This window comes from Dermacentor variabilis, chromosome 5 (assembly GCF_050947875.1).
Source record: "Dermacentor variabilis isolate Ectoservices chromosome 5, ASM5094787v1, whole genome shotgun sequence".
Classification (NCBI taxonomy): domain Eukaryota; kingdom Metazoa; phylum Arthropoda; class Arachnida; order Ixodida; family Ixodidae; genus Dermacentor; species Dermacentor variabilis.
In genome coordinates this window covers 74,252,293-74,278,931 of record NC_134572.1, presented here as the reverse complement: position 1 = coordinate 74,278,931, position 26,639 = coordinate 74,252,293, and the positions used below count along the sequence as shown (strand labels likewise).

Genomic DNA, 26,639 nt, shown 5'->3' with positions numbered 1-26,639 from the left:
ATTGCAGCGCTCTCAGCCGCGCTTCGTGCGAAAGAACCGTGCGCCTGGACCGTGGTGAAGTGAGTGGCCGCATCGGCTTCACAGCGCGTCATCATCTTTGGTGGTGGCACACAGAAAAGACAAGTCGCCGTCTTTGATAAGCGATACGTTCGACGCACTGTTGAGAGCCCTGCAATACGATAGCGCACCAGCACAGTCACGTGGTTTTGTTTCATTTTTCCCGCGATCGGTTTAAACGCCGAAGAAGAATCGCCGCGCAGCATGTACAATGCCACGAAAAATTGGATCGGTCGTTTCTGAACCCCCTGTACAAGGCAACGAAACGCACTTGGCCCTAAAGTATCAAAATTTTGCATACCTGATCTTAGTTAATTAACTAATTAAGCGGAATATAAATAAAAACTCTACAGGGCGTCACATGATGGCAAAACATATGTCGTTGGTTTCATTCGGCTGCGGTTAACCGCATTTTTTTTAATCCTTGGTTCAAGTTACGTGAAACACCCTGTATATACGTGCGTACACAATATTACCCATGAAACAGTTGACATGAAAAAATACTCATAAATAATCCTGATCAATCATTATCGTCCTGCGCGCGTGCTTCCTTCTTCCTATTATCTTATTTCTTTAGATAGTGGCATCGACGGCTTACTCCCACATGCGCGCTATTATCCAGCCATCTGTGCTGCTTCGCTATGTGTATTTGACCGTCTAAATCTAGAGCAAGTGTGTCCAGCCTCTGGTGTAAAGTACAGGCCCATTAACGTCAATATTTATTATGCATTTCTACGCAAAATCTTTCGGGGAACAAAGCTTTTACTATAATTCGGCAGAAGACATGCGCAATGACCATTCAAACCGCAGGCAGATCTGTAAGAACCAGATCGTCGGATGCAGCGGAAGAAACGGCAATCGCATTGCCTGTAATCAACAGTCGGCAACAATACAGAACAATAATCAGCGACTCGAAGACGGCTATTAGGAACTTCACAAAGGTCTGGGTCTCCACCGAGGCGGCCAAAATCCTGAACCGCAGAGCAGAAGACTTTAAAAACGGCAAAATTACACCCAAGTACCTCAAATGGATCCCGGCACATATGGGAGAAGTAACCATGAATGCCCCTCCCAACCTCAACTAGAAGGCCCACTGAGCCGCGCGCAAACTAACCCACTGCGGCACGGACAGTGACGGCCCAACACCCCGCAACCCCCGGGGAAGGGAGAAGGACTGCAGCGGAGGAGATGGAGAAGACTGAGGAGGCGACGACGACAAAGATGCAATAAAAGACGACAGGGACAGACTGGTCACGTACCACGACATACTGACACACTACACGAAACAAAGAGAAGCATACCCACAACCCCACAAACAACTCGACAGGTATCAAGAAACAGATTGGAAAAGGTTGCAAACCAGAGCATTCCGAAACCCAGTACACTTATTAAACAGAATAAATTCATCACAATACCCAGACGCGAGCTGCAAGCTCTGCAAACACGAACACGCAGACATGGCACACATCTTATGGAAGTGCACACAGATAAGATCAGTATATGTATAGGACAAGATAGAACCGGACCTTCTCGAGGTGCACTGGCTAAGCGCTCTGACTAGCTCGGAACTTCACGACCAATTATGGGCAGCGGGCCCGGGCAGCGGTGGAGAGGCTATGCCTCACCGTACGTAATGCCCGGGTGGCCTGAGCCCGGGCTGGCAACCTCGCAAGTCCTTTTCCCATTAAAGTTTTTTCCGTCCGTCCGTACACTAGTTGTTGTTGCTGTTTGAAACACCCGCGCCTATGACGAGGTAAGCGTGGAGGCCTTCGGCTCTTTCTCTTTTCACTATGCTTTTCACGTTCTCTCTCGACTCCAAGTGTGTGGCGCCGTTGCGAAAGTCGCTTCCCTCTACACATTAACCCATTTAGTGACGCCCTTGCAGCTATGTATATTTAATTAGTATTCATTAAAAAAACATTGCGATGTCGAATACGCTTTTTTATTCGGCTCATACGTAGTTTAGATATAGGTTTGTTTTTGTTGTGCACTATCGCATCTGACGTTAGAGCGCGTCAGCGAGGCATCACTGTTGCCAGAGGCGCGATAGGAGAAGTGGTGAAGCAGTAGCAGTCAGTAGAGGACGCTGAGGGAGCAGCGGTGGTCGCGCGTCGTCGTCTCGGCTAGGGGGAGTTCGCAGTGGAGTCTGGTGGAGTGTTTTGCTGTGCTGTTTTGAGCGCGCGGCTAGCGATTCCACAAATTGTTTCTTTGGGCAGCGGTCCTTATAAACTGGAAAGCTACACCTCAACATCCCGAAGATGACCACGCATAAAGTTTCCATCATCGGCTCTGGAAATTGGTAACAATTCCCTGGTTTACTATTTATAGTTTTCACGGTCACAAAGCTTGTGTTCTATGAATCGCCCTTGAAGCTAACATTGTTCGCCCATTTCCGTTTGTTATGTCTGTACGCGACTGCGCCGGCCCTAGCTTTCTTTTAGCGGTGGTCCGACGCAGTATCCTGTGTCTGCATCAGCTGCCCTGAACGGCGTGTTTTCGCCGCGGGTAATTTGACCTTGCGCTGGGATGCGCTTGGTTCACCCTCGTGCGCAGTGCGAGAATCTCTCTTACAACATGTCCGGGCGCGACAAGGGTACAGGTGTCGTGTTTTAACCGAAATCAGTCATGTTCTGTTACCTAGCATTGTTTTCGGTTAGCACTTGCAATGTCTTGTTCATCCCTTGCGCGCCTCACTCGCACCTACCTTAGTTTTGTCTCGTTAGCGGTGCCTTTTACAAGGACGTTCTGTGACACGTGAGGCTGCGCGATATTTTTTTCCTGTTTCCCGCTTACGGACGTACTGCATTGTATGTAAGGTCGTCTTCCTTCGGAGCCTGCTTATCTTGGAAACCTTGGTTTCAAGTTTATCAGGGCGCATAGGCCCAGACCTTGGCTCTCTCCAAATGCGTACACGGGATCGCGGCAGCAAAGGGTATGCAAAGCTCCGTCACCCAAAAGCTACATCAGATATCGCACTTAACTAACCTGTTTCGAGGTCGGTGGGTCATTTCCTCTGAAGGGTATCGACTTTTTACGAGAACATTGATCCTTACCCTCCGTACAGACTTCTCCGTCAACCGGCTTGTTTCCCGTTGGCGCGTGCTTGAGTCCTTTCATTCTTTTCATTCTTTTTTTTTTCTTTAACGTTGCAAACTTGTTACAATTGTATTACTGCACATTTTGTATCGTGAGCGTGTTACTGTTGCCTTAATTGTTTTTCCAATAGTCTTTAATATTGTGGCGTGTCTCACCATGTTTCACTGTAGTGTAAATCAATATAGATTGCATCTTATATGTACCTTGCAGCTTGTGTTCACACACACTGTGCGACTACAGATAAAGCTTTTTTCGGAAATATTGCTTTTTGCGGAAGTTTGTGATGACCTATCTTGCCTCCCAAGCTATGCACTTGTGCTTTACCGTGCTACTTATCTGGCAAGGAAAAATTACTGCTATGTATGTAAGATACTAATTACACTGCAGCCTAATTTTTATGACCACCACTAGTACTAATAAATGTTACTGTACCTCGTTCTAGGGGTTCTGCAATAGCTCGCATAATTGGACTCAACGTGCAGAAGTTCGACTTCTTTGACAACAATGTTAGAATGTATGTTTATGAGGAGATTGTTGATGGGAAGAAGCTCACAGAGATTATCAACACACAGCATGAGAACGTCAAGTACCTTCCAGGCTACAAGATCCCCGAGAATGTTGTAAGTGTAAACTTTTAATTAATGTGCGCTCAAGGCTTTTTCAAAAGGTGCCTAATAATAGTAATAGTAGTAGTATATGCATGTTTGTTTGTTATATAATCCAGGTGTAACATCCCGGGAGGCTTGGTATATGGAAGGTATAAACATTGAAAATAAGCCATGTTTGTGTATAACGTTCACATTAAACCATTTGGATTTCATATGCCAAGATAATGAAAGCATACATATGCCAATTGTAAGAAAGCTTGCCATGTGCTATCTTGGTTAGGCCAGGACTAGAAAGGTGTCCAAGCGGAAGGTCAAGTGTCTGTCATCTATAAGTAGGATTCTGCATATTTGGTTTAATCCCATACAATCTGAAGACCACTTGCTAATAAAAGTACGATTCTGTTATACCTGAAAAAAATTCGGAATTCCTGGACCCTCACTTGGGATCATGTTACTGTGCCATGAGCACATTTGGCAAAAAAAGTGAGAAGCAGAAGGCATTCATAATGACAGAAAAAGTCCTTGCACAACCTGCGTATTGAGTTGAGTTTAAAAAAAAGAAATAACAAACTGCTTTTAGTAGCGAAAGAAACTAGAAGCTCTGTAGTCATTTGCATGATGTGTACCATCTCCTTCCCATGCACCTGCAGGCACTGCTAATTTGATAGAATCGTTCATCTAACAACACTTCTGCAAAAGTTCACTGCATGTTTGATTTTGTAGACGAGAAGTGCTTTGAAGTCATTAGCATTTCTCAAGATTACTATGCTGCTCTTGCAGAAAAATGGAACCATGCCCTGCAGTGAAACATTCCTAACAACTTGCACTATGCATAGTTATTCTGGTATCACATTTAGACTGTGAACCCAAAGATGAAGGCAAACTGCTAGAAATCTTTGACACTAACCAATGGTTGTTTTCTGCCCTTCTACCACTTGGGGCATGGCGCCATCATACTGACGAGAGAGTTCTGAAAATATCAGCTGTATGCTATTGACAAAGATTGTTCACAGCCTTGTTTTCTGGGAAATGCATGCCCTGACTTGCCCATTCTTTCGTATATTGCATTTTGTCTACTGGTTTTTTTCTGTATCCATTGCAAAAAAATTTTAAGGGTGTATCATTGGTTTGGTCTGTAAACCAAATGGTGTGTGCCTCAATTATCGATTACAGCACTGTTAAATATGAATTTTACAGTAAATTGCAATGGAGATATTCACTAATGCTATTGTAAGTTCTAACTGAAAATAAACGTTTCTGTGGCTATATTGCCACCCCCCACTCCCAATTTTTCACCCTCCACTTAGAGTAGTTTTGTGGATATGGGTGAAGCTAAATGTGAATAACACTAAAACACAGGATAACTTAATTTTATTGCGCTGTAGAAGAAAGCTCCGGTAAACTCTGATTTCCACATAAAATATAGCCTCCAAAAACACGGAACCCTGTTTATGAGCGATGAAAGATAATTTTGTCTGAATTCTTGTTCTCTTTATTACTGGAGTTAACAAATTAGGGGAATTACTCAGCGTTTTCGCTGTAACCACTTGTAACAAAAGAACCCATACAGCCTTCATTATTAGCCCATTCTACTTGTTGCAGTAGTGGATCATTAACAAATGTATGCACTGTCGAATGAGCATACCCCTTGCATGTGCATTTCTGCAAGGTGATGTAGTAAAATTAGCCTTGCAGAAAGCTGTAGCCATATGAATGTGCGGCGCATGTATAGTAACGCATGGTTTGGCAAACGGGTAGATATCAATTCATACGGTTGAAGGCAAGGTAGTGTACCTGGTTTACTTGCAGGCATCCCTGTTAGAGTGGAGGTTTTGATTATTCATCAGATGTTGCTGTATTGCCTTCACAGTGCTATCATGCACTATCGATCACCAGTATTCTTTGTTCATGTTAATAGTGCAAATAACTGCATGATCCTTAAAGTGTATATGCAATTTAATTTGTTGCTATGAGATATTGTGCGTGAACAATGCTATGCTGTTGAAAAAAAAAAAATTGTAGAGTCTAATGCATTGCCCACTCTGCAGGTTGCTGTTCCTGACATAGTAGCAGCTTGTGATGGCTCAGACATTCTGGTCTTTGTCCTGCCACACAAGTTCATTGTTCCAACGTGTAAGCCTTTGATTGGAAAGATCAAGGCTGGCGCAGTTGGGTTGTCATTGATCAAGGTGAGCCATCTCCTTTCCCTTGCTTCTTTTATCACTGAATGTAACCTTCATGAAATTACAGGTTGGTAAGTCCAAAATTAATGGGGTGCTCTAAAGCTCAATAATGCATAAAGAATGAATTTTGAAGGGACACTAAACAGAAAAATTAATTTAGGCTGATATAGTAAATTGCCCTTCTGGAATACCCCCAAAAATTCAGGCAGAACCCATCTCAAGATGACTGTTGACGTTCTTGTGATTAGCATTGAAGCAATATAGCAACACGCCATATCGCCACCACTGAGATGCATCATGTATAAGGCGTGTATACAGCCTGATGTAGTATTATTCTTCGTCTGTGGGCTTCCACTGCTGCGTGTGGCAGTGTCCGGTTCGGCCAATGTACACTTAGTACAACTGAGCAGCATCTTACTGAGCATTACTTGTGGGACATGGCAGATGAATGTGATGGTGTTTACTGTTAATCGCATTAACGTCGACAGTCATCTTCCTTTTCGAGCTCCCACTGCTGCTTGCAGACAGAAGCAGCAGTGACCTCAATTGACATCAAAGAGGTTCACTGAAGAGTGACACATACCCAGTCACTATCACTGAATGGTGCCCATCTTTGTTTTCTTCTGTTGCTTCCCTCTGGACCTAAAGTCCCTCAACAAACCAAAGTGATGTCATCCTTTGAACTTTACCGCCCCTTGCTGGCTCTCTGCCATTCTCCCTTTCCCCGTGCTGCAAACTGTGTCCCTCCTCCTTCCTATTGGGCTAGTGTCGTCACATGCCGCATGCTCTTGATTTCCTTTATTTTTGCTCAAAAGAAAAGCGCACATTTTATTAAAAGGCTCGCCGGCACCATTTTCGTTGCAGCTGCGTGCATATGCATCGGCACGTGCCACATGTTGTGCTTATGGGGTGAACGCACTGCCTGAAATGGCACGTCATTAGGGCTCCTGCTGCTTGTGATGAGTTCCTGTGCATGCACTTGTAGGAAATGATTTAGTAGAAGCCTTTTGTTTTGCTCTACGGACAAGGAGGTGTGTCACGAAAATAATTTGTGGACATTGTAGTGACTGCATAAACTTCAACAAAGGGCCATGCTTGTGTCTTGTAAGGTAAATAGGAAGCTTGAAAACCGCAGTGGATACTGTGAGCTTTTCTACTGCGTGCTCATCTCGTCGAAGATACATCACTTGTACATTTGTTTGTGCAGTGTGTTGTCATGTTTTGTTTGTCTATTAGCAAAGTTACGCGCTGCAGTTTAGCAGAGTATATTTCCTTTATATTGATAATTTTAAACTTCACTTATACAAGGCTATATGGTAATGCCATGAGTAGTAACGAAGCATTTTCAATTGAGATATTGCACTACATTGACTTTTTCTTTTCTTTTATTTATTTATTTATTTACTTCTGCTGCAGCTTTACTATAGGGTTATAGGAGGAGTAGGAAAAAGTAGAAAATTGGCATAAATAAGACAAACACAAGTAAACACAGGTAAAACAAATTGGATATTCTATAACTACTGGCTGCTACAAAAGCTTATTTAATGGCAAGGAACGGACAGCATGAGACAGTGAATTGAACTTGAACAAAGGAATATGAGGCATACGCTATTTAATAGAGTTTCTATACAGGCAGTTCAGGAAGAGGCATGCAGCATTGCATGTGAGCACCAGCATAAAAGAAATTTCATCCTCCCAGGCATATGGGTGACACAACACAGCATTGCCAGTGCAAAGATATTTTTATTCAACCAGAAGTGACTACAGCAAAACAGCACTATGAGTGTTACGAGGAATGATGCTTAAGTGAACCCACCACGGAAGGGCCGTGTCCACTGAGCTGTGAGGACCACAGCATTTTGTGCAAGTGACCACATAGTGCACACTTGTACAAAATATGCTGATTGCTGTCAAAAAATGAGCAATAACTTACCAAGCGCACTTCTGCTCTCGCGTAATGTGACCTTATTATCCGGTTTATTCATCCACTTTAATTTCCATTAATTTATCGTTTCTTCATTCCATTTATTAAGCACAAGTAATTTCCCCTATGTTGTCCTTGGTGTCAGTGTTTGTTGGCTACTCATGTTATGACTAATAAAATCGGGCCCCTCGGTTAACCCCCTTTCTTCTCGCTTATTATCCGGAGTAACACATAGAGTATCTCTTTTGGGTTCCAAATTAAAGAACTGCAACATTGACCTTTATTTTCTCTAGTAATCAACCTTATAGTACCACATAATTTCCGAAAATAGTGTTCAAATAATACTTTACCTGTCTAAACTTATTTAGCATTTCTTTAAGTGTCCCTTTGAAGTTAAAACAACTCTCACTTGAGAATCCTAGCAAGAGTAGAAAAAAATCTCCTTCACAAAGGTACTTGCCATGGTTGCTTAGTGGCCATGGAGTTGGGCAGCTAAGCACGAAATCAGGGGATCAAATCCTGGCCACGGCAGCTGTATTTTGATAGCGACAAATGGGAAAGCACCCGTGTTCTTACATTTAGGTGCTTGTTAAAGGAACCCCATGTGGTCCAAATTATTCCGGAGTCCCCCACTACAGCGTCCCTCATTATCAGACTGTGGATTTGGCACAAAAAGAAACACAATTTTTAATCAATGTTAGAATTTATGAATTTCAAGGGGAGCTCTTGATTAGCATTATGTGGACAATATCCTACTATTGGGCAAACTCGTTGCAGCGTTTATGTTCTTAACTATTCGCAGTTTTTACAAGGATAGATGTTAAATATCAATTGCTGTTTGCTTGTTTTTTTTGTCTTATTCCTCATTTTCTGCGTGTTTTTATTTTTTTCATTACTTTCTTCCAGGGCTTTGACATCGCACCTGGTGGTGGAATTGAACTGATATCTAATGTCATCAAGAAGCTGCTCAATATCGATGTGTGTGTTCTCATGGGAGCTAATCTGGCCAAGGAAGTTGTAGATGAGAAGTTCTGCGAGACAACGATCGGTGAGCATCAACTTGTGCAATGCGCAACTTTCCCAACCTCAGAATAGCGCATTGACAGCTTGGAAATGTGTGTGTCAATGCTATTGCATGTCGTTGTGAAATAGGGCTCAAAGGGCTTGCAATCAGTTGAGGTTCAGGTGAAGGACTTGGCATGCCAACCTCTTTTCCAACAGCTGGTGTGTTTGCAGTCCCAAGAGATAAAGCTAAAGCTGCCAAGCTAAATGCAGTGCATAAGCAAAAGGAAGGTCCTAAGCTAAAACATGCAATCTTTCTTTTGTTTATTTATTCATTTATTTAGTTTACCCTACAGGTTCGGAGGAGCGTTGGGTAGACGGGGTTACAGAAATGACAAATATTTAAGGCAAGAAAGAGAACTGCATAGTAGGAGATAAGTTTGTACATTGGAAAAAAGGAAGACTGGTAAACACTGGAAAAAATACATACAAAATCAAGGTAATACAATGGAAAACAGTCGAAAAACGATACAAAGGTGAATACAATACAATGTCTTACAACATAGTCAAGCGAACGTGAAGTTTCAAGAGTTTGCGAAATTTGGCAGGATCTTTTAATGGAGACAATATTATTTGGAAGGCTATTCCATAGTGCAATGGCGCGCGGTAATGCAAAGTTATTGAATGACTATGTGCGGCCAAAAATGCGCCTGAAACTGAGATGGTTATGAAGTCAAGTAGATGTGCGAGAAGGAATTTCGAGCGACTAGCAGTTGGACCATGAGTTATAGTATTATTTATAAAAGAGGCATAGAAGAGCAACAGAGCGACGGGAATTCAAGTCCGGAAGGGGAACATCGCGTTTTATTTGGGTAATGCTAGATTGACGTCTGTAATGGGAAGTTATAAAGCGGGCAGCACGATTTTGAATGGATTCCAATTTATCAGGTATTGTTGAAGAGGAGACCAGATCGATGAAGCATATTCAAGTTGAGGGCTTAAAAAAGTTTGGTACGCCTGTTGATGGATGGTAGATGGCGAAAGGTGCAGATGGCGACGTAAAAACCCTAAAGTTCTGTTAGCTTTAGCGCATATCTTGTCGATGTGAAAGCTCCAGGCAAGATTAGTAAAAAATATACGCCAAGATATTTGTAAGTAAAGTCACGAGAAACTTCTGACGAGCAGATTTTGTAAGGAAACTTGGGATAAGATTTCATATGAGTCAGGGAAAGAATGCTAAGAAGTGCACTGTATTTAGCTACTGAGGAGTTATTTCTCTGGCTCTTTCGGTTTTCTTCTAAGGAGCAGCTATCGATCCTACAATGGTGGTGCATAGCTTAAATTAACTCAGCTTGAATGTTTCTTCATGAAGCCATGCTGCACTTGACGCACCTCTGATCTGGATGATTTAAGGGATAAGTAATTACATTTTATGCACTTGATAAATTGAGGCTTCAAGTCGTACCTTTGAATCATATGTACGTATTGCAGTAAAGAAAGGTTAGACACAAGATTACATGTCATTATGCTCTTAGTTTGGATGAAGGCGAAGCTGCTTACAGAGCAAAGATAAAGTAATTACGGTTTGAACTTTTGCACATTTGTAATTGAGGTCTCATTTCTTGGGGACTTCTCTTGCTGGGTACCTTGCTTAAATTGCATGGCTCAAAGTAATTAATTAAATAATAATTAATTAAATAATTGGAACTCTTTGTTACAAGTAATGGCCAGTTTTCAGTTTATTGCAACAATTTGTAAACAGGCCGTTTCATGTTTTTCAGGCTGCAAGGATCCTCACAGTGGTCTTCTTCTGAAGAACCTTATTCAGACAGAGTACTTTAGGGTCACGGTGGTGGATGACATTCCAACTATTGAAATCTGTGGTGCCCTCAAGGTACGTGTCTGTCATTCTGGTCACGTGCTGATCTGCAGATCATTGAGCAGGGTAGAAAGAAAGGCCAGATTGCCTAATAGAAGCTATTCTGTTAATGTCTTAGTAAACGTGGACTCATTGTCTGATACATAGGTGGCATTGAAAATTAGCACTGACAGTGCGTCATGATATTCATCCACTGGTAAAAGTAGACATAGCATTCTTGAGGACCTGAGTTTTCCGGACAGGGAAGTATATGTAACTGGGTCTATAGCTAGAATATTAGTGAAGCAAAGCAAAGGAAAATGCATGTTGAAGGGTATATTGCCTAATATATACTAATCCAGTTGACTGTATAAAGTTAAAAAATTTATGTGGATGCCACTGTGTTTGTTGGTATTGTGGAACATGTTAAACATCAGCATTTGAATCTCGCTCCAACTCCTAATATATTAGCTAAAGAAAGAAAGAGACCTCAGAATTTTTTTAATGTTTCTCTATATACGTTCAGACCTGTCATTCTGACTCGGAAACTACCGTATTTACTCGATTCTAACGCGTCCTTGATTGTAACGCGCACCTGTTTCGCGTGACCTAAAAGAAGAAAACTCCTTTACTGTACTGCGAACCTAATTCTTCCATACAGATATACAATTTTCTTTCATTTGGAAAAAACAAAGAATTACTCCAATGCACTAAAGTTACGATAAATAAAAAAAGTCAGTTTCGCCTGAAAGGTGAATCATCAGTTACAATAGCAAATTAGTAGACAGCTATAAGAAAAGTAAGGATAGTAGTTTTATCGGCCATGTGAACTTTTAAACATTCGCTTGCTAGCTAAATTAACAAGCATGGTGTCATGCGCGTACAAGCAAACATGAGCACGTCTCACTCAATGACCATGGAAACTCTTTATCAAAACACTGGAGCGAGGAAGCACGGTAGCAGGAGCGAGGGAATTGGCCTTTGTTCGGCCTCTCGCTTCAACGCGAACTTATCGACGAGAACACAGTGCGTTGCACCTAGATGCGTAGACTTGTCCCCGTTACAGATTGCTTTCAAGATAGGTAGGGGCCGCACAGCCACGCTGTATGTAGCAGCAGCCGGTGTAGACTTCCTCTCCTGTTTGTGCCAGTCCCGCACGCAATTTTCAGGAACTCCGTACGCCTGTGATGCGGCCCTATTTCCATCCGTCTCCGCACACGTGACCGCTTTCCTTTTAATTGCGGCATTGTGATGAACTTGGCATGTCTTTGCAGTCGGCACTTCTACGCTGATAGAGCAAACGCAGAAATCGGGAAGACTGACGGTGCACTTACCTAAGCCAAAGGAAGCATTGCCTAAGCACCCGTGCTGCAGCACATAGGGAAAGCTACGGCATCTAGGCTCGAAGCGCGTACGAGGCGGCCATTTTGAAATGCCGATGGTGATATGGTAACACAGATTTAGGGTCGTACTCGATTCTAATGCGCATGCAATTTTTTGGACCTGTTTTATCGGAAAAAAAGTGCACATTAGATTCGAGTAAATACGGTATCTTCTTTATCGAGGCTCTTATCTTTCCAAGAACATTTTTAGGTGGGAAAGTTGGATGGATGGAGTATCTTTTTTACATGTGCACATGATTTAGAATCAGCAAAATCGGGACTCATTACTTTCACTCACAATAGTGAAATGTCGACATGAAAGAAAGCAAAAATGCATAGACACCTGAACTTTCTCTGGTTTAACATGAACGAAAACCATGGAAAGCTGCAGTCACCCATACTTCCTCTGGTTCTTGACACCTACATGCAGATTAAGGCCAGAAATTGAACTTTTGTGCTGCAGTAAAACCTCGTTAAACTGTACCCGCTTAAACAGTAGTTTCGTTTTAAAAGTAGTAAAGTCAAATCCCCAACTCAGCAGCCATTGAACATAATGTGTTTTTTATCCGTATAAACCGTGCCAGCTTATTGCATACGCATCGGTTAAAACGTAGCAGTTCAACTTTTCGTCGCGCAAACACAGCGGTGAGCCGTCTCCATCGGGCGGCCCAGCAGAACAACAAGCCTCAGAGATCGGAACAACGACCTCCAAGCACTCTGTGCGTTTGCGCGACGCCACATCATCAACATCAACATCATTTCGACGCCGTGCTTTCTCTATGGCCGCGCCAGAGAGCATTATGGTGTCGTGCAAGCGAGGACTCGCGTCGTTCCGAAGCTCGGATAAAAAAGACGCCGGGTGCTCAGCATAGAATAAAAATTAGACATCGTTCGTGCTGTCGAACGTGACACGAAGAAGTCTGCACTGGCACGCAACAGGGATCTGCTGCTGGGTACAGTGTGTGGCATTTGGAATGCTAAGAAGTTGCTCGGCAGCGCTAGTGTGACCGCGAAGACATGTCGGCTACGAGGTTCGACTTTTTGCCGTCGTTGCCTGTGTTGTTGCCAAAGTATCGACTAGCCACAGTGATGAGAACGACACGGAAAGCGACAGCACGGGCGATTCAAGCCAGACAGTGGCACAAGCTGCGCGTTACGTCAGCCTCATGAATATAATCGTTGCGACGAGAACAAGGGCGCGGTAACATAATTCTATTCCAAATGAAAAGTATTCTAAACTCCGGCATCCGGCAATAAAAAAGGCGCCCCCGGGACTTCTGCAGCACTACTGCACACGTGCACGGAGAATCTGCCATGCGAGTGTTTGCCGAGAAGAGGGGGCTGGCTGAAAAGCTGGCACGCAGCTTCAGTAAGTTTGAAGCCGCTGTCGTCGTCGTGCTAGGCCGCCGCGGCATCAAATGAAAATAACACTTTTGTTGCGCGAAGTGAATAAATACTGCATGTTTTTTTCCCCTTTCATCGCACTCTACGAGTTCAGTTTTCGACAGGTAAGTGGGTGATCTCATGCTATTTGGTTAAACAGTACTACTGTTTAGCACATACTTTTTCCGAGCTCCGGTCAACTACGGTTTAACGAGGTTTCACTGTATACAACTTGGAAGTGGGCAGTTTCATGTTGTGTTACTTTGGAGTCTTTGCGCCATTTCAGCAACACCTGCTTGTGCCTGTGGCTGAGCTTCCATGTTACAGTACAACCTCTCTAATAAACTTCTTTCTTGAACTACAGGAATAAGCTGAAATCGTATTATGCAAACAATGCTGAACATGCTGCTAGTGTCTTGGGGTCAGGCTTTAGCGAAATAGCTGGGAAAACATACGTAGTGAGGTTATACCATTATTTAGCAGCATCAAAATACGCTTGACTCTTCGCACAACGAATTTCAGCTCGAAGTGACACTAAAGAGAAAAATTATTTGAGCTACGTTAGCAAATCAGCTGCATCAGTCCATTCTGCTGGGTGGGGGTTTGTATCCCACTCCTGACACAGTTCTCTTGTTTTACCTGTGGCAGTGGCTATGGCATTATGCTGCTAAGCACGGGGTCACAGGTTTGATTCCCAGCTGAGGCCAGTGCATTTTGATGGGAGCAAAATGCAAGAACGCTAATGTACTTCAATGTTGTAAGCGCATATTAACAAACCCCAGCTGGTCAAAAATAATCTGGAGTTCTCCACTACAGTATGCCTCATATTCATGTTATGGTGTTGGCATGTTAAATCCCAAAATTTATTTATTAAAAGATGCAAAATACGGCGGGTGACAACGTTGCCTTTATGTTGCCTGCACCAGTTCTCCTTGATGTCGCATATTTCGACAGCGTCTGCTCAGGCCTAGTGAGTATTTCATTGGTAAAAAAGTACTGCGTCATATTTTAAAAGAGCCAAGGACTGAACTTGCCAAAGTCTCAACATACTTTTCCTTAGTCACAACAGCCCAAATATGAGAAAATACTTTAGATCTGTGATGTCACACTTGCACACCAACACTGGGGTTGCAGTGCACAGTAGAAAAAATTTAACTTTGATGTTCATTCTTCTGATAATCAACCTTATATTCTACAACATTAACAAAAGTATGCCGTAATATACTGAAAGAGCTCACCTAAAACCCAGTACACAATGGGTGAAAAGCGAGAGTGGGCAAACTTTCGGTCAACTACTAAGAAAAATTTTAACTTTTCACGGAGAAAAGTTGAAAAAAAAAAAAGAAAACATTGTAGGCAAAGGCTGGGAAGGTTTGCTTATATGCCCATGTTCAGTATTCGTCAATTTTGAAAGGAACTGTTACCATCAATGGCAAACAATGTTGATGACCTTCTCACGCACATGGTCAGGCGTGGTCAGCAGGGAAACGGAAGGGTGATCCATCGATGCCACTCATTCATGGAGCTCGCTGTCTTCAGACCCATCAGGGGAGCTTGAAGAATCGGGTCACAACTTCCTTGGACAGGGATACCTAAGCCTTGGGCACGGAAGTTCACGAAGTCTTGCCAAGGTCACTGTCGCAGCAAAGGGGGATGGATCAAAGATAACTGGCCTTTCCAGTCGGCACTGTTCCTTATCACCTGTAGTAGCTAACTGACCTCGTTTTTGTTGTGGTCACCACTGGTGCCAGCGGTGGCGATGTCATCCTTCCAAGGAAATGGGATTTCGATAAGTGGACTATTTTTCGGTGTTTTGATAAATATAGCAAATCATACCAAAAATAGGCGTGGGTTTTCTTTTGGGAAATGGATATTTCTCTGGATATTACGGTAGTTTTGAAAGAAGACTCTATCAATCTAAACTGATTTAGTGTTTTTTGTCACTTAACATCATCTGCATATTGCTCTTGTTGCACAGAACATTGTTGCCTGTGGGGCCGGCTTTGTGGATGGCCTGGGCTATGGCGACAACACCAAGGCGGCAGTGATTCGGCTAGGGCTGAAGGAAATGATTGCCTTTGCTGACTACTTCTACCCGGGCGCCAAGCTGAGTACGTTCTTTGAGAGCTGTGGCATTGCTGACCTCGTCACAACCTGCTATGGTGGCCGCAACCGCAAGGTTGCCGAGGCTTTCGTCACTTCCAATAAGGTGGGCGGGCAGTATGTGCTCATTTACTGTTTTGGCAGTAATGTATATTTAGATTACTTTTTAAATTGCTATTTTGGCAGGTGCTGAGAATGTGCGAAGGGTGTTTTTTTGCATGGTTTTGTGTCATGTTTCAACACCTATGAACAAAGCACAACTTCGCTCTACGTCTGTCGTGCTGACTTGACTGCTTACTGCATATGAAACATGTGATGTGATGCTGTCCATACTGCTCAGTTTCCTGCTCTTAACGAGGAACTTCAGAGTAAAGCCAGAGTCCTTCCATGTTCTTTTGTGGTCATGAAACTGCTGCCTCAGTTTCATGAGCCAGTGCCTGCCGCTAAAGGTGCAACTGTGCATGAGAGGGCATGTGAACGCCGCTACTGCAGTAGCTGTGTGTGAGCATCCTCTGTATTCTAGCTTTCTAAATTTCTGCAACCACCGCTTTACTTTCACATAACCAGTTTTAACATTCCACATGCATCAATAACTGCCTGAGCGCCTCTTCCGCCATGAAATGAGCACCCGGAGAAGAAAAATAGCCGCTCCAAACTTGCAGCTTGCAGTGGTCTGTTACGAAAAAGAAAAAAAATATATTCTGGGATTTTACGTGCTGAAACCACAATATCATTGAGGCATGCTGTCGTGGGACTCCGGGTTAATTTTGCTCACGAGGGGTCCATTTACGTGCACCTAAATCTAAATAAACAGGCGTTCTTGCACATTGTCTCCATCAAAATGCGGCTGCCGTGGCCGGACAGTCTCATTCCAGATTTCTTTCTCAGCGCTGTTTCTCTGAACGTTCAGATAGGTTCCGCTTTTTAATATTTGCCTAACATTAAACACCGAGTGTTCGCAACAAAACGCCAGTGGTGCCACTTGTAAACAGCTGCAAACATCTGTGCTCACCCATAAGTAAGCGTGAACACTGCGTGGACACAGGGACCACATTATCGATCCCTCTTAGACTTCATCAGATCCGCAAATCTTCTTTCATTCATTTAATCATCCTTATTCATCCCGATCCCATACCCCTGTATGCCCTGAGGCATTTGCCCTCGAATTAAAAAAAGAAAAGTAAGCATGAACTCTGTTGCACATAGTGCCAGATTGTTCGCCGAGCACAGCTGTTCACTCTCTATTAAACCGCGAGCGGTATCTTATCAGGAGATAAAAACCATGAAATTGTTATTGCAAGGGCTGCTTCCATAATAATAACTTCGTTTAATGACAATGAAAAGGAAACTGCGCTGCTCCGTGTGCTTCAGATCTTTTGTCAAAGCGATACTATTTCTGAGCGATATTTAGGTAAGATAAATATAAGACAAACATCGCAACTAAATGTATTTGGCACGGCAGCTAGGATAAGATTGAGGCAAACGTGAAGCGTTCGTACTTGTACAGTTGAAACTGCATCATAATTAGGCAATTGTCTTAGCAAACAGTAGTTTAGAGGAGACAGTAAGCCCTGCACTCATTCACGTTGCTCGTGATTTCAGCATATGAATGACGAGACTAGGTGTTTTGGTTCTTAATCCGCAACTATTTGCAAGAGGTTAAAATATTCTAATCACCGGTCCTGATATTATTGTCATAATCGAAACATTTAAAAAAAATGTACAAATGTATAGTTCAATCAGGAAAAAAAATAAAATGTGTTGGTGCGAGAACTTCACACAAGCATGATCATTTATAAATTATGCAAAATAAGTGGCATACAGGCAGCACAAAAAAGGGTCTGGTCACAAATGCTCTACCATTCACAATTCAAGAAGCTTGTTAAAAGCGTGACACTGATATAAGAAGCATAAATAAAGATCATGAAAACATGCGAAATATGCATTAAAGCGTAGGAAACACCAGCTAACTAATGGCAATAGATAGAGAATGCATAGTTGTTTCTATATACAAGGGAGGGCAAAGCATAAGTATGTATTTTATAGCATATGGCAAATCAGCTCTTAAACGAACACAAGTAGCAACAGCACTAATACTGCAGCTTTTTCTTACTCGGTCAATTTTTTTAAAATATAAATATTGGTGGCTCTTCAATCGTACCCGACGACTCAAGTGGTCGTTTGTATGGGGGTTGAACTGTCAGTGAACAAATCTTTATTGAAATATAGACCCATCTCTCTTACATCTCACTCATGCAAACGACTAAAGCACATGATGTACAAACAGTTTCTGGAGACAAGTAATGTTTTATGTGATGCTCAACATTGCTTTCAATGTGGCTTCAGAATCATGATCAACGTAGTGAATTGACTCATGATATCATCCAGGCTCTAGATACAGATGATCAAATCAACACACTATTTGTAGACTTATCAAAAGCATTTGACTCTTACACACTGCAAACTGTTCAAAAAGCTTCATCCTCAACAGCCATGCATTAGTTAACTGGGTTGCTTCTTTTTTTCCAACCGATCTCAGTACGCATTCAACTCTCACCAATCCTCCTTTTCCAGTGTGAGCAACATCAGGCGTACCTAAAGGCTCAATCTTAGGTCTGCTTCTCTTTTTAATGCACATAAATGATTTACCACATTACGTTCCTATTAAAATCTGCTTGTACATCAGTGATTGTGTTCCGTGCCATACTATCAAACCTTCTAATGACCATAACATCCTTAACAATTTCCATCATTCCGCTCATGGTTTAAGACTTCGCAGACACAAATTAACTTCCGTAAGACAGTTTGCATGCCATTTAATAACTAGGCACTCATTTAATGGTTCTCCGCTAAAGACTGCGTCACAATATAAACATCTTGGTCTTCTATTCTCGTAGAATTTATCTTGGGCTCATCACATTGAACAAATGTGCAACCATGTGTTAAAAAAGCTGGGTTATCTGCAATGTCTCCCGTGTTCAGCCCCTTTTAACACAAGGCTCCTCACTTGTAAAACCCTAGTTCGTGCAGGGCTCAAGTACAGCTCAATTATATGGAACTCGTACAAAAGAAATCTGATAGTCTAACCCAGCTATATCGAACTTGCAAAAAAAGCCTATCAGTTCAATATAGGGCATAATTCAATATAAGCCTGCTAAAGACTTGGACGTCATAAAAGCACATACCATTTATAAGATCACTTTATTGATGAAACTAACTTAGTTTTGCACGAAATAGTCCTGTATTTACTTCTGCTTGGGCAATTTCGCTGCTTGCGACGCACGCACTTCTCCACATTGTCTAAGGAGTCGGCGCAGCTGAGGCCGCAACCTTCCACATTTGTGCAAAAGCACCGGACTAGTGCGAGTGCACCAATCACCTCGGAGAATGTGGGCAAAGTACCATCGTTGCTTTCCTAATTGTGCCCACTTTCACTTGTGCTTGGTATGATGTCGGCAATGTAGTCTTCGTTTTCGGGATCTCCCGTGGTCGCGACACCATCATCTGCACTCACAAACTCTTCGACCATTGACTCGTCAACGGCTTCCAAAAATTCCAACAACTTGCTCCAAACTTTGGGAACACCGGCAACGGCTTCATCGCGCTCATCAAAATTTACAGTCATCACAGGGCACATGGAAGCTGGCACGTCTGAAGCAATTTCGGACGAACCACTTGTACACAGCCGTGCGTACGCGTCGAGCGCCATGGGCACCGGGTCGCGAGTTTGTCCGTTTAGCCCCAACCTCCCCCTTATTCTTCAAGATCGTGCTGAGAGTGCTCCTCGGAATCTTGCACGCAGCAGGGTCATCAGACTACTCACCGTGTTGGACCTGATTTATCAGTCCAAGCTACACGGCGAAAAGCAAATTCTGCCGCTTCATCATGGCAACTCTGCGGGAGCAGACCCACAAGGCGCAAACGCAATGAACCAGAAAAGCAGCGAGACAACTCGCACTTGCACCATCTTGCATGACGATAGCCCAAGACTCTCTGATTGGGCGTCTGAGCAAGCGCTGCGGGTGGTCCAGGATCATTCATTTGCAGGGGGGTGTCAATGGCTCGCCCAATGCAGCGCGGTCACGGTAGGGAGAGCGGTTGGATCGAGCCGCACCGCCAGGTTTCCCTGCGAGCATGAGGGAAAGCAAACTTCTGGGGGCACTTGTGCGTCACTATTGTTCTATATATCGGGAGTCGCTGCTATTTTTGTTCGACGTAAGCGTAATTTTTGCTATATATACTCATGGTAACTATATACAGTGGTCAGAAATTGTTTGATATACAGAATAATTCGATGTAAACGGGTTCAATATAGTCGGGTTCAACTGTATTGACAAAATTAACTCTGTCCAGAAGATATCTGTACACTTCATTTGTTGTCGTTACAACAGGTATCTTTCACCTAGTTCCCCTCTTCATAATTCTCAGCTTGCCACTCACTTCCCATTACCATGTCAAATTTTTAACGTTTTTTTTTTTTGTGCTCCGATTAAATCTCCTATTTCCTCTACCCGGCAACTGCATCATACCCGCTAGACATGCATCCACTAGACACCATCATGAGCTGAATTAGTCTCTTCACCGCTGCACTGAGGTGTTTAACCAGAGGGGTTTTCTTTTTTTCTTTTTGTCCTGTAGAGTACTGAAATGGTTTTCCCAGTCCTGTCTTATCTTTATTGTCTACCGAATTTCTTTTATATATATTGTGAGCCACTGATCTTCCATTGTGTCTCGTTTTCTTTCTTTATTCATCATCTTTGTGTCTTATACTCCCGACTCCTGCGATAGCCCTTTGGAGCTGCAGTGCGTTGAAATAAATAAATAAATAAATAAATAAATAAATAAATGCCTGCTGAACACTCATTTTCAATAAATATCTGTCTTTGTCAATTCTTTTAGCAGCTGCTTTGGATGGGTGTGACCAGTTTGCAAAGCTTACTCCATTAACTTTGAAAAGTTAAATGTGGGTGACTAGGAAAGAATATATGTACTGTACTTATTCGAATACAGCTAGACCTTTTTCTTTTTTCAGAAATGTTGCCCGTAATTAGCTATCCGAATCGTAATTTATTATTAGAAGTTGGGTCACATTACAAGTATTTAGCATGCAGAAAGAGGTACCATAGTCAAAGACTGTATCGGGACCTCCTGTACAAGAACAGTTATTATAGTTTATATCTCAAAGCAGCAACAGCATATAAGGAAGTATACAAGCTACAAGAAAAGAATGGTTGCAGAACAAAATACAGAATTGATTATAAATGCAGGCCTCGTGGTAGCAGGAAAAATTGTGCGGGAACAAAATACTAACAGTTATTTACAACAGCAAAAGATGAAAAAAGAAAAAAGCGAACAAAGACCAAATGCAGTAATCCTTGTTGTTAATCTGTCAATAATAAATTTTAGTTCTCTTTTAAATTGTGATAAAGGTCTTGCATTTTTCATTACGAAAGGAGGAGTGTTCCACATTGATGTGGAAGTGAATTCGTCTTTTTACCATAGTTAGTGCGGTTTCTTGGTAAAATAAAATTGTTATTCAACGCAAATCTGGTGGTACTATGAATCATAAGGCTAAATGGTGAAAATGCGATCGATGGTAGCTCATTATTCACAAATCTGCAGAAAAACATACCTAGGTTGTATTTAGTGACTCCAGAAATGGTAAGGATGTTACTCTCGTGCAGTAGGGAAGTGGCATTACAAAAGCGTGGACTGCAAGTAATTATTCTTATGGCTCGGTTCTGAACTGTCTGCAGAGACACAATATGAGTATTATAGGTGTTTCCCCAACACATTATGCCATAAGTAATGTGAGAATGGACAAAAGAGTGGTAAAGTGAGAGTAATGTGGTATGTGTGAAGTAAGGGCGTGTTTTAATTAAGATGCGTAAACCATAGGCTATTTTCTTTTTTATGTGAGCAATATGATGTGATATTTCAAATTACCATATAGTAGAATACCAAGGAAAGATGAACATGAACTTGGAGGAAGGCAGTGAGGACCAAAAGTGATAGGTGGAATTGATGGAAAGAATATGTGTACTGTATTTTTTCGAATGCAGGTCGACCTGTATTCGGGATCAAAGCTAGCAAAAGTACTGAGCTAATGGAGTTCCAATGTGGAACAGAGCCTGCGCGGGAGCCAAGGGCCAATGCCGCAAACCAAAACGCCCAGCCATGCATGTCGATACCATATGTCGAAGCCGTAGTCGCGCAGATCGCAAATCGCCTTATTTACTCAATTCTAACGCACACCGATTATAATGCGCACCCACACAGTTCTGCACACCGTACAGCACAATACTAACTAAATTAACAAGCATGGTGTCACACACACACAAACATGAACACATCTCACTTGATGACCGCAGAAACTCGCTGTCAAAACGCTGCTCTTACTTTAACGTGAACTGTAAGCGTCAAAAACAGAGCATGGCAGACTCTGTCCCTGTTGCAGATCGCTTTCATGATAGGGCCGAGGAGGTTGTATCGCCGAAGTGGATCATCGCAAATACGTCCTGCTTCGGTCCACTGTGCTGCTTTGCTGACGAAAACCATCTCCTTCTGTTTGCGCCAGTCCCGCATGCAAGTTTCGCGTACTCCGAACGCCTGTAATGCAGCCCGATTTCCGTCCGTCTCTGCACACATGGTCACTTTCTTTTTAAATGCGGCATCGTAATAAACTCGGCACTTCATGCTGATAAAGCAAACGCAGAAAAGAAGACAGATGGTGGACTAATGCCCTAAGCACACATACTACAGCACATGGAGGAAGCTACGTCAGCTAGGCTTGAAGCACATACGAGGCAGCCATTTCGAAATGCCGATGGCAATATGGTAATGCAGATTTAAGGCCATACTCGATTCTAGTGCGCCGATTATAATGGGTCAACCTATATTTGAATATGTTTTTATTATTTCTCGGAGAGCACAATATATAGGGGTCGACCCATATGCGTGCTTGACCTATTTTCGAGTAAGTACGGTATGTTCTCGAGTTGTTGGAAAGTGGCGGTTGGCTTTTGCTTGTTTGGAGTTTCATGTCACCAAAGGCCCATGAACTTCAAAAAGTTGAATGTAGATGACAAAGAATGAATGAGTGCACTACACATGAAAGCTGGGTAACTACTTCCTTGGCAGCCTTCTGATGGAGGCAACAAATCAGTTATAAGTTGTGGAGCGGCCCGGTTAGTAGTGTTGCAAAGATAAGAGAGATGCACGAAATACTTGCAGGTTATTTGCAACACTTTCGAGGTGGTATGAGCAAGAAGAATAAGGAGATCTGAAGGGCTTGATTTTCTGTTACTCACAATCATACCAAGTGTCAGAATGTGAAGCCATGGAAAGCAAAGGGAAGGGTAATTGTAGTGTCCAGTTTAAGTGTAGAAATGATTGGGTTAAGGGAAATGAAAGTGTGCGAAAAGATTACTTGCCACAAGAGGGGACTGAACGCACATCCGCCGCATTACATATGCGGTGCCTTACCAATTAAGCTACCGCAGTGCCATCTGTATGGCCACTTTCTTGGGTATTCGTGTACAAGATTAGCCCTGAGAGTGTTTACCAGCAACGCTCATGGCCATGGTGGCAGACCTGGAATTTCCTTTTAGCCACAGCAGCCCCGTAGTATGTGCGCTTAGGAGCAGGCAACTAGCCACTAAACCAAAGAAACTAAACAAGGTGGTAGGCACGCTGTATGAAACAATCTGCATTGTTTTCAGTGCTGTCCTTGGCTTCATCTTCGACAGCGCACTGTAATACGACCCTCAGCAGCATAGGCATGTCCTGGTGCTTGCTAAGGTTGAGCGGTATCACTTTAGGCTCACTTGAGGGACTGCAGAAGCTTTGGGGTTTTTCCTTGTTCTCATTGTCATCTTTGCTTTACTTTGTAGTGAAGCTTTTGCTAAAGTATCAACACATGCAGCATACTGTGCTGTGTGTACAGTGCTGGCATTGCAGATGTTAAGCTACATTCTTCTTCAGTTGAATCACGCTGATTCAACTGATTCAAATCACGCTTAATTTAAACTTCCGGTTTATTCGAATTGACCCTGTGGTCCTGTCAAAGTTGTGTATTCCAATGAGTGAAAACGCCTGGTAATTCGAACATGCTGCACTCTGACAATGCTCTCAGCGGTGCGCCAAATCATGCGGCACTGCCTCCAACTAGCATTGCGTTGTCCCTGCCATAGAGGGAAAACTTGGGAGAGACCCCTCAATGCCGTGCACGGGGTTCCATATAATTTCCGAGGGCAATAACACTGTCATTGCGCACCCTACGCTGTTTGTGCAAGTGAAAGCATGTGAGGGGAGCCGACGATCGGGACTCATTCTCGCCCACGTAAAAGAGATCATGTGGGGAGCACCACCTTCTGTCGCGCACGAAACACCCGATGTTGTGAGGCACTGGGGGAAGGGGAGAGAGAGGGGCAATCTACAACAGCTGCAACTGTGGTTGATCGCACGGCTGTATCTTGAAAGCGATCTGCATTGGGGGCAGAGTCTAGGTGCGTTGGTAGCCTGTAGCTTTGTGCATGCTGTGTGTTCTTGGCGCTCTTTTTGCGTTGAAGCGATAGACAGCATAAATGTCACTTCGCTCGCTGCTGGCAAGTTTCCTCATGCCAATGCTCTGACAGCAAGTTTCTGCGGTCATCGAGTGAGATGTGTTCATGTTTGCTTGTGTGCACGTGACACTACGCTTGTTAATTTAGTTAGTATGCCTATGTTTAGAAGTTTATACGGCCGATAAAACTACTATCCTTGCTTTGTTTGTATAGCTGTCCACTAATTTGTTATCGCAATCGATGCTTTCGCCTTTCAAGTGACGACTCTAAACCAAAACAATCTGATAGAAAGATTGTCGGAGACTGTGCGCCCCATTCGATTCTGTATAAGACGGATCCTGAATACAAGGATATGAAGGCGACACCCAGTACCTTATTCTCCTTGTCTTTTGTATGCCGCTACGATTATGATCAGTGGCAACGACTTCGTCATCTTCATAAGACATGACGCATTAAGAACGCAGGACGAAGAACGTAAATGCATTGCCGATCTGTCAGCGGATGAATGAAAAAGCGCGTGAGCACGCAGAGGGACACAGCGGGAAGCAACTCCACCGCTTTGGTGCCAGTCTTAGGTGGCAGAGATGCCATCCCTCAAGGCGCCATCCCTCAAGTTGCCATCCCTCAAGGTGCCATCCCTCAAAACGCCATCCCGCAAGCTGGTGGGAAAGCAAATCTGCTTCCCTCCCGCCTCTCCTCGCCCAGCCTCTCCCCTCGTAACTCCCTCACTTTCAATGGTCTCAGCACGTGCTCACCTCCGCGCCAGCGCCAGCTTAGCCTGCTCCCTGATGCTTCGTTTTCTGCCATTATCTGGAAGCGAATGTTGGCCAGCGTGGGCAGTTTCGTGGTCCTCACTCGCTGTGTGCTTGTGCGTTGCAATATTTTACGACTCACGCTGTTCTTGCATTATGCTATGGTGCACGAGTAATTCAAGAACAAGTCCTCCTTTTAATTTGAACTTCTTTTAATTGAACCAAATTTTCGGGTCCCTTTGAGTTTGAATTGTCAAGATTCGACTGTATCACCGATCCTTGGGAACAAGAAATGTTTCAACATCACTACAGTAGTCTGCGTTGTAAATGCAGAATTACATTCACTTTCTTGACCTTAAAGAGTCCACTCTGTTGTTGGACTGATTTGAATGCTGTAACAAACATGCCTGTTCCATTCTTGTTTTTCAGACCATCGAGGAGCTGGAAGCCCAGCTTCTTAATGGTCAGAAGCTCCAGGGGCCAGAAACAGCAGAGGAAGTTTATGTCCTGCTTCAAAGTAAGGACATGCTGGACAGGTAAGGAATACATAAAGAAGAGCGGCACTTTTGCATTCCGTTCTTCCTTTTATCTACGATGCGTGCAGTTAAAGGGACCCTGAAATGATTCTGATGATACTGTGCAAATGCACTGAGTCGTTAGAGCAGGTCCTTCGATCATTAATTGACACATCTAAGTGCTTCGCGTAAAGCGTGTAATTTATTATAAGGTCTTAAAAATGTACATTGCTGCCGATCGCAGCACACCGTTCTGCTGAATTTTCAGCCGCCCCTATCCATTCGACGTAAATTGCCCTAATGACGTTAGTAGGGCGAGCTATCCGATTGGCTACTTGGGGCGCATCATCGATAATCTTTCCAACTTTACGGTGAACAAATGTTGTTTGTAATAGTTGAAATGTTAGTTAATTTGTTTCTATAAAAATAAAGTAACAGAAAGAGAATGCACAAGGACAATTTCTCACTACACTTAAGCACTTCGTCACAAAGCAAGTGCTGTTGGCTTTTGTTGCAATGTGCTCCATGTTGACGAGAGCTCCGCGGTCAGTTTTGATCTCGATCTTTTCGCAAGCACCGTTCTTCACCCTTGTTACGTTGTGGGCCACAAACATAGCGACTGGGAATATCTCAAGCTGCGACATTGTGCCCCTCTGCAAGGCAGCAGACAAGCAGAGTGGCTGCAGCGCATCGGATTGTCACTATCCGATCGGCACCAGGATTTGCGCGTTTGCGGCCGTCACATTACGCGAGTCCGGTATTCGGGTAAACTCAATCGCAAGAGGACTGAGCCTGGCTGTTTCACCATGCCGTTTCATGGGATGAGCAGAAACGCAAACGTGAATGGTCTGCACCAGTGCAGCCACCTGGTAATACAGAGCTCAACAAAACACAGTAGCAGTAACGAAGTGTATTCTTTGCTGCTGGTGCAAATTTTTTGCAGGAGTGTAATCGTTAGCACATTGTTTTTGTAAATGTTTAAAATATTTTACACTTAATAAGCTCAGCACCGCTAGGCAGCTGAACCATGCAGACCAATCAGGCCGCTCACGTACGTCTACGCTAAAGCTCCTTCATCGGCTTGAGTTTATGCCTCCAACCATCCGTCAAAATGCCCATCACATCTGTGGTTGCCAGATACCTGGACATGCTGCGACAGAATGCTTGCACTGCTTCGCTGCTTCGATAGCTCTCACTTGGGCTTGACTGCCA

At 43.3% G+C, this 26,639-nt stretch overlaps 1 protein-coding gene across 1 annotated transcript in view; it reads left to right on the top strand.

Annotated features, from left to right (window-relative positions):
* Window positions 1-2,130: 2,130 nt before the first annotated feature.
* The window catches only part of Gpdh1 (Glycerol-3-phosphate dehydrogenase 1), a 46,180-nt gene continuing 21,671 nt past the window's right edge, over window positions 2,131-26,639 (top strand). Inside the window, exons 1-7 of the mRNA XM_075692841.1 lie at window positions 2,131-2,356; window positions 3,596-3,773; window positions 5,810-5,950; window positions 8,775-8,916; window positions 10,652-10,764; window positions 15,472-15,702; window positions 25,342-25,448. Of these exons, the coding sequence (XP_075548956.1) occupies window positions 2,316-2,356; window positions 3,596-3,773; window positions 5,810-5,950; window positions 8,775-8,916; window positions 10,652-10,764; window positions 15,472-15,702; window positions 25,342-25,448 (953 nt within the window). The 5' untranslated portion in view covers window positions 2,131-2,315. The remainder of the gene's footprint in view (window positions 2,357-3,595; window positions 3,774-5,809; window positions 5,951-8,774; window positions 8,917-10,651; window positions 10,765-15,471; window positions 15,703-25,341; window positions 25,449-26,639) is intronic.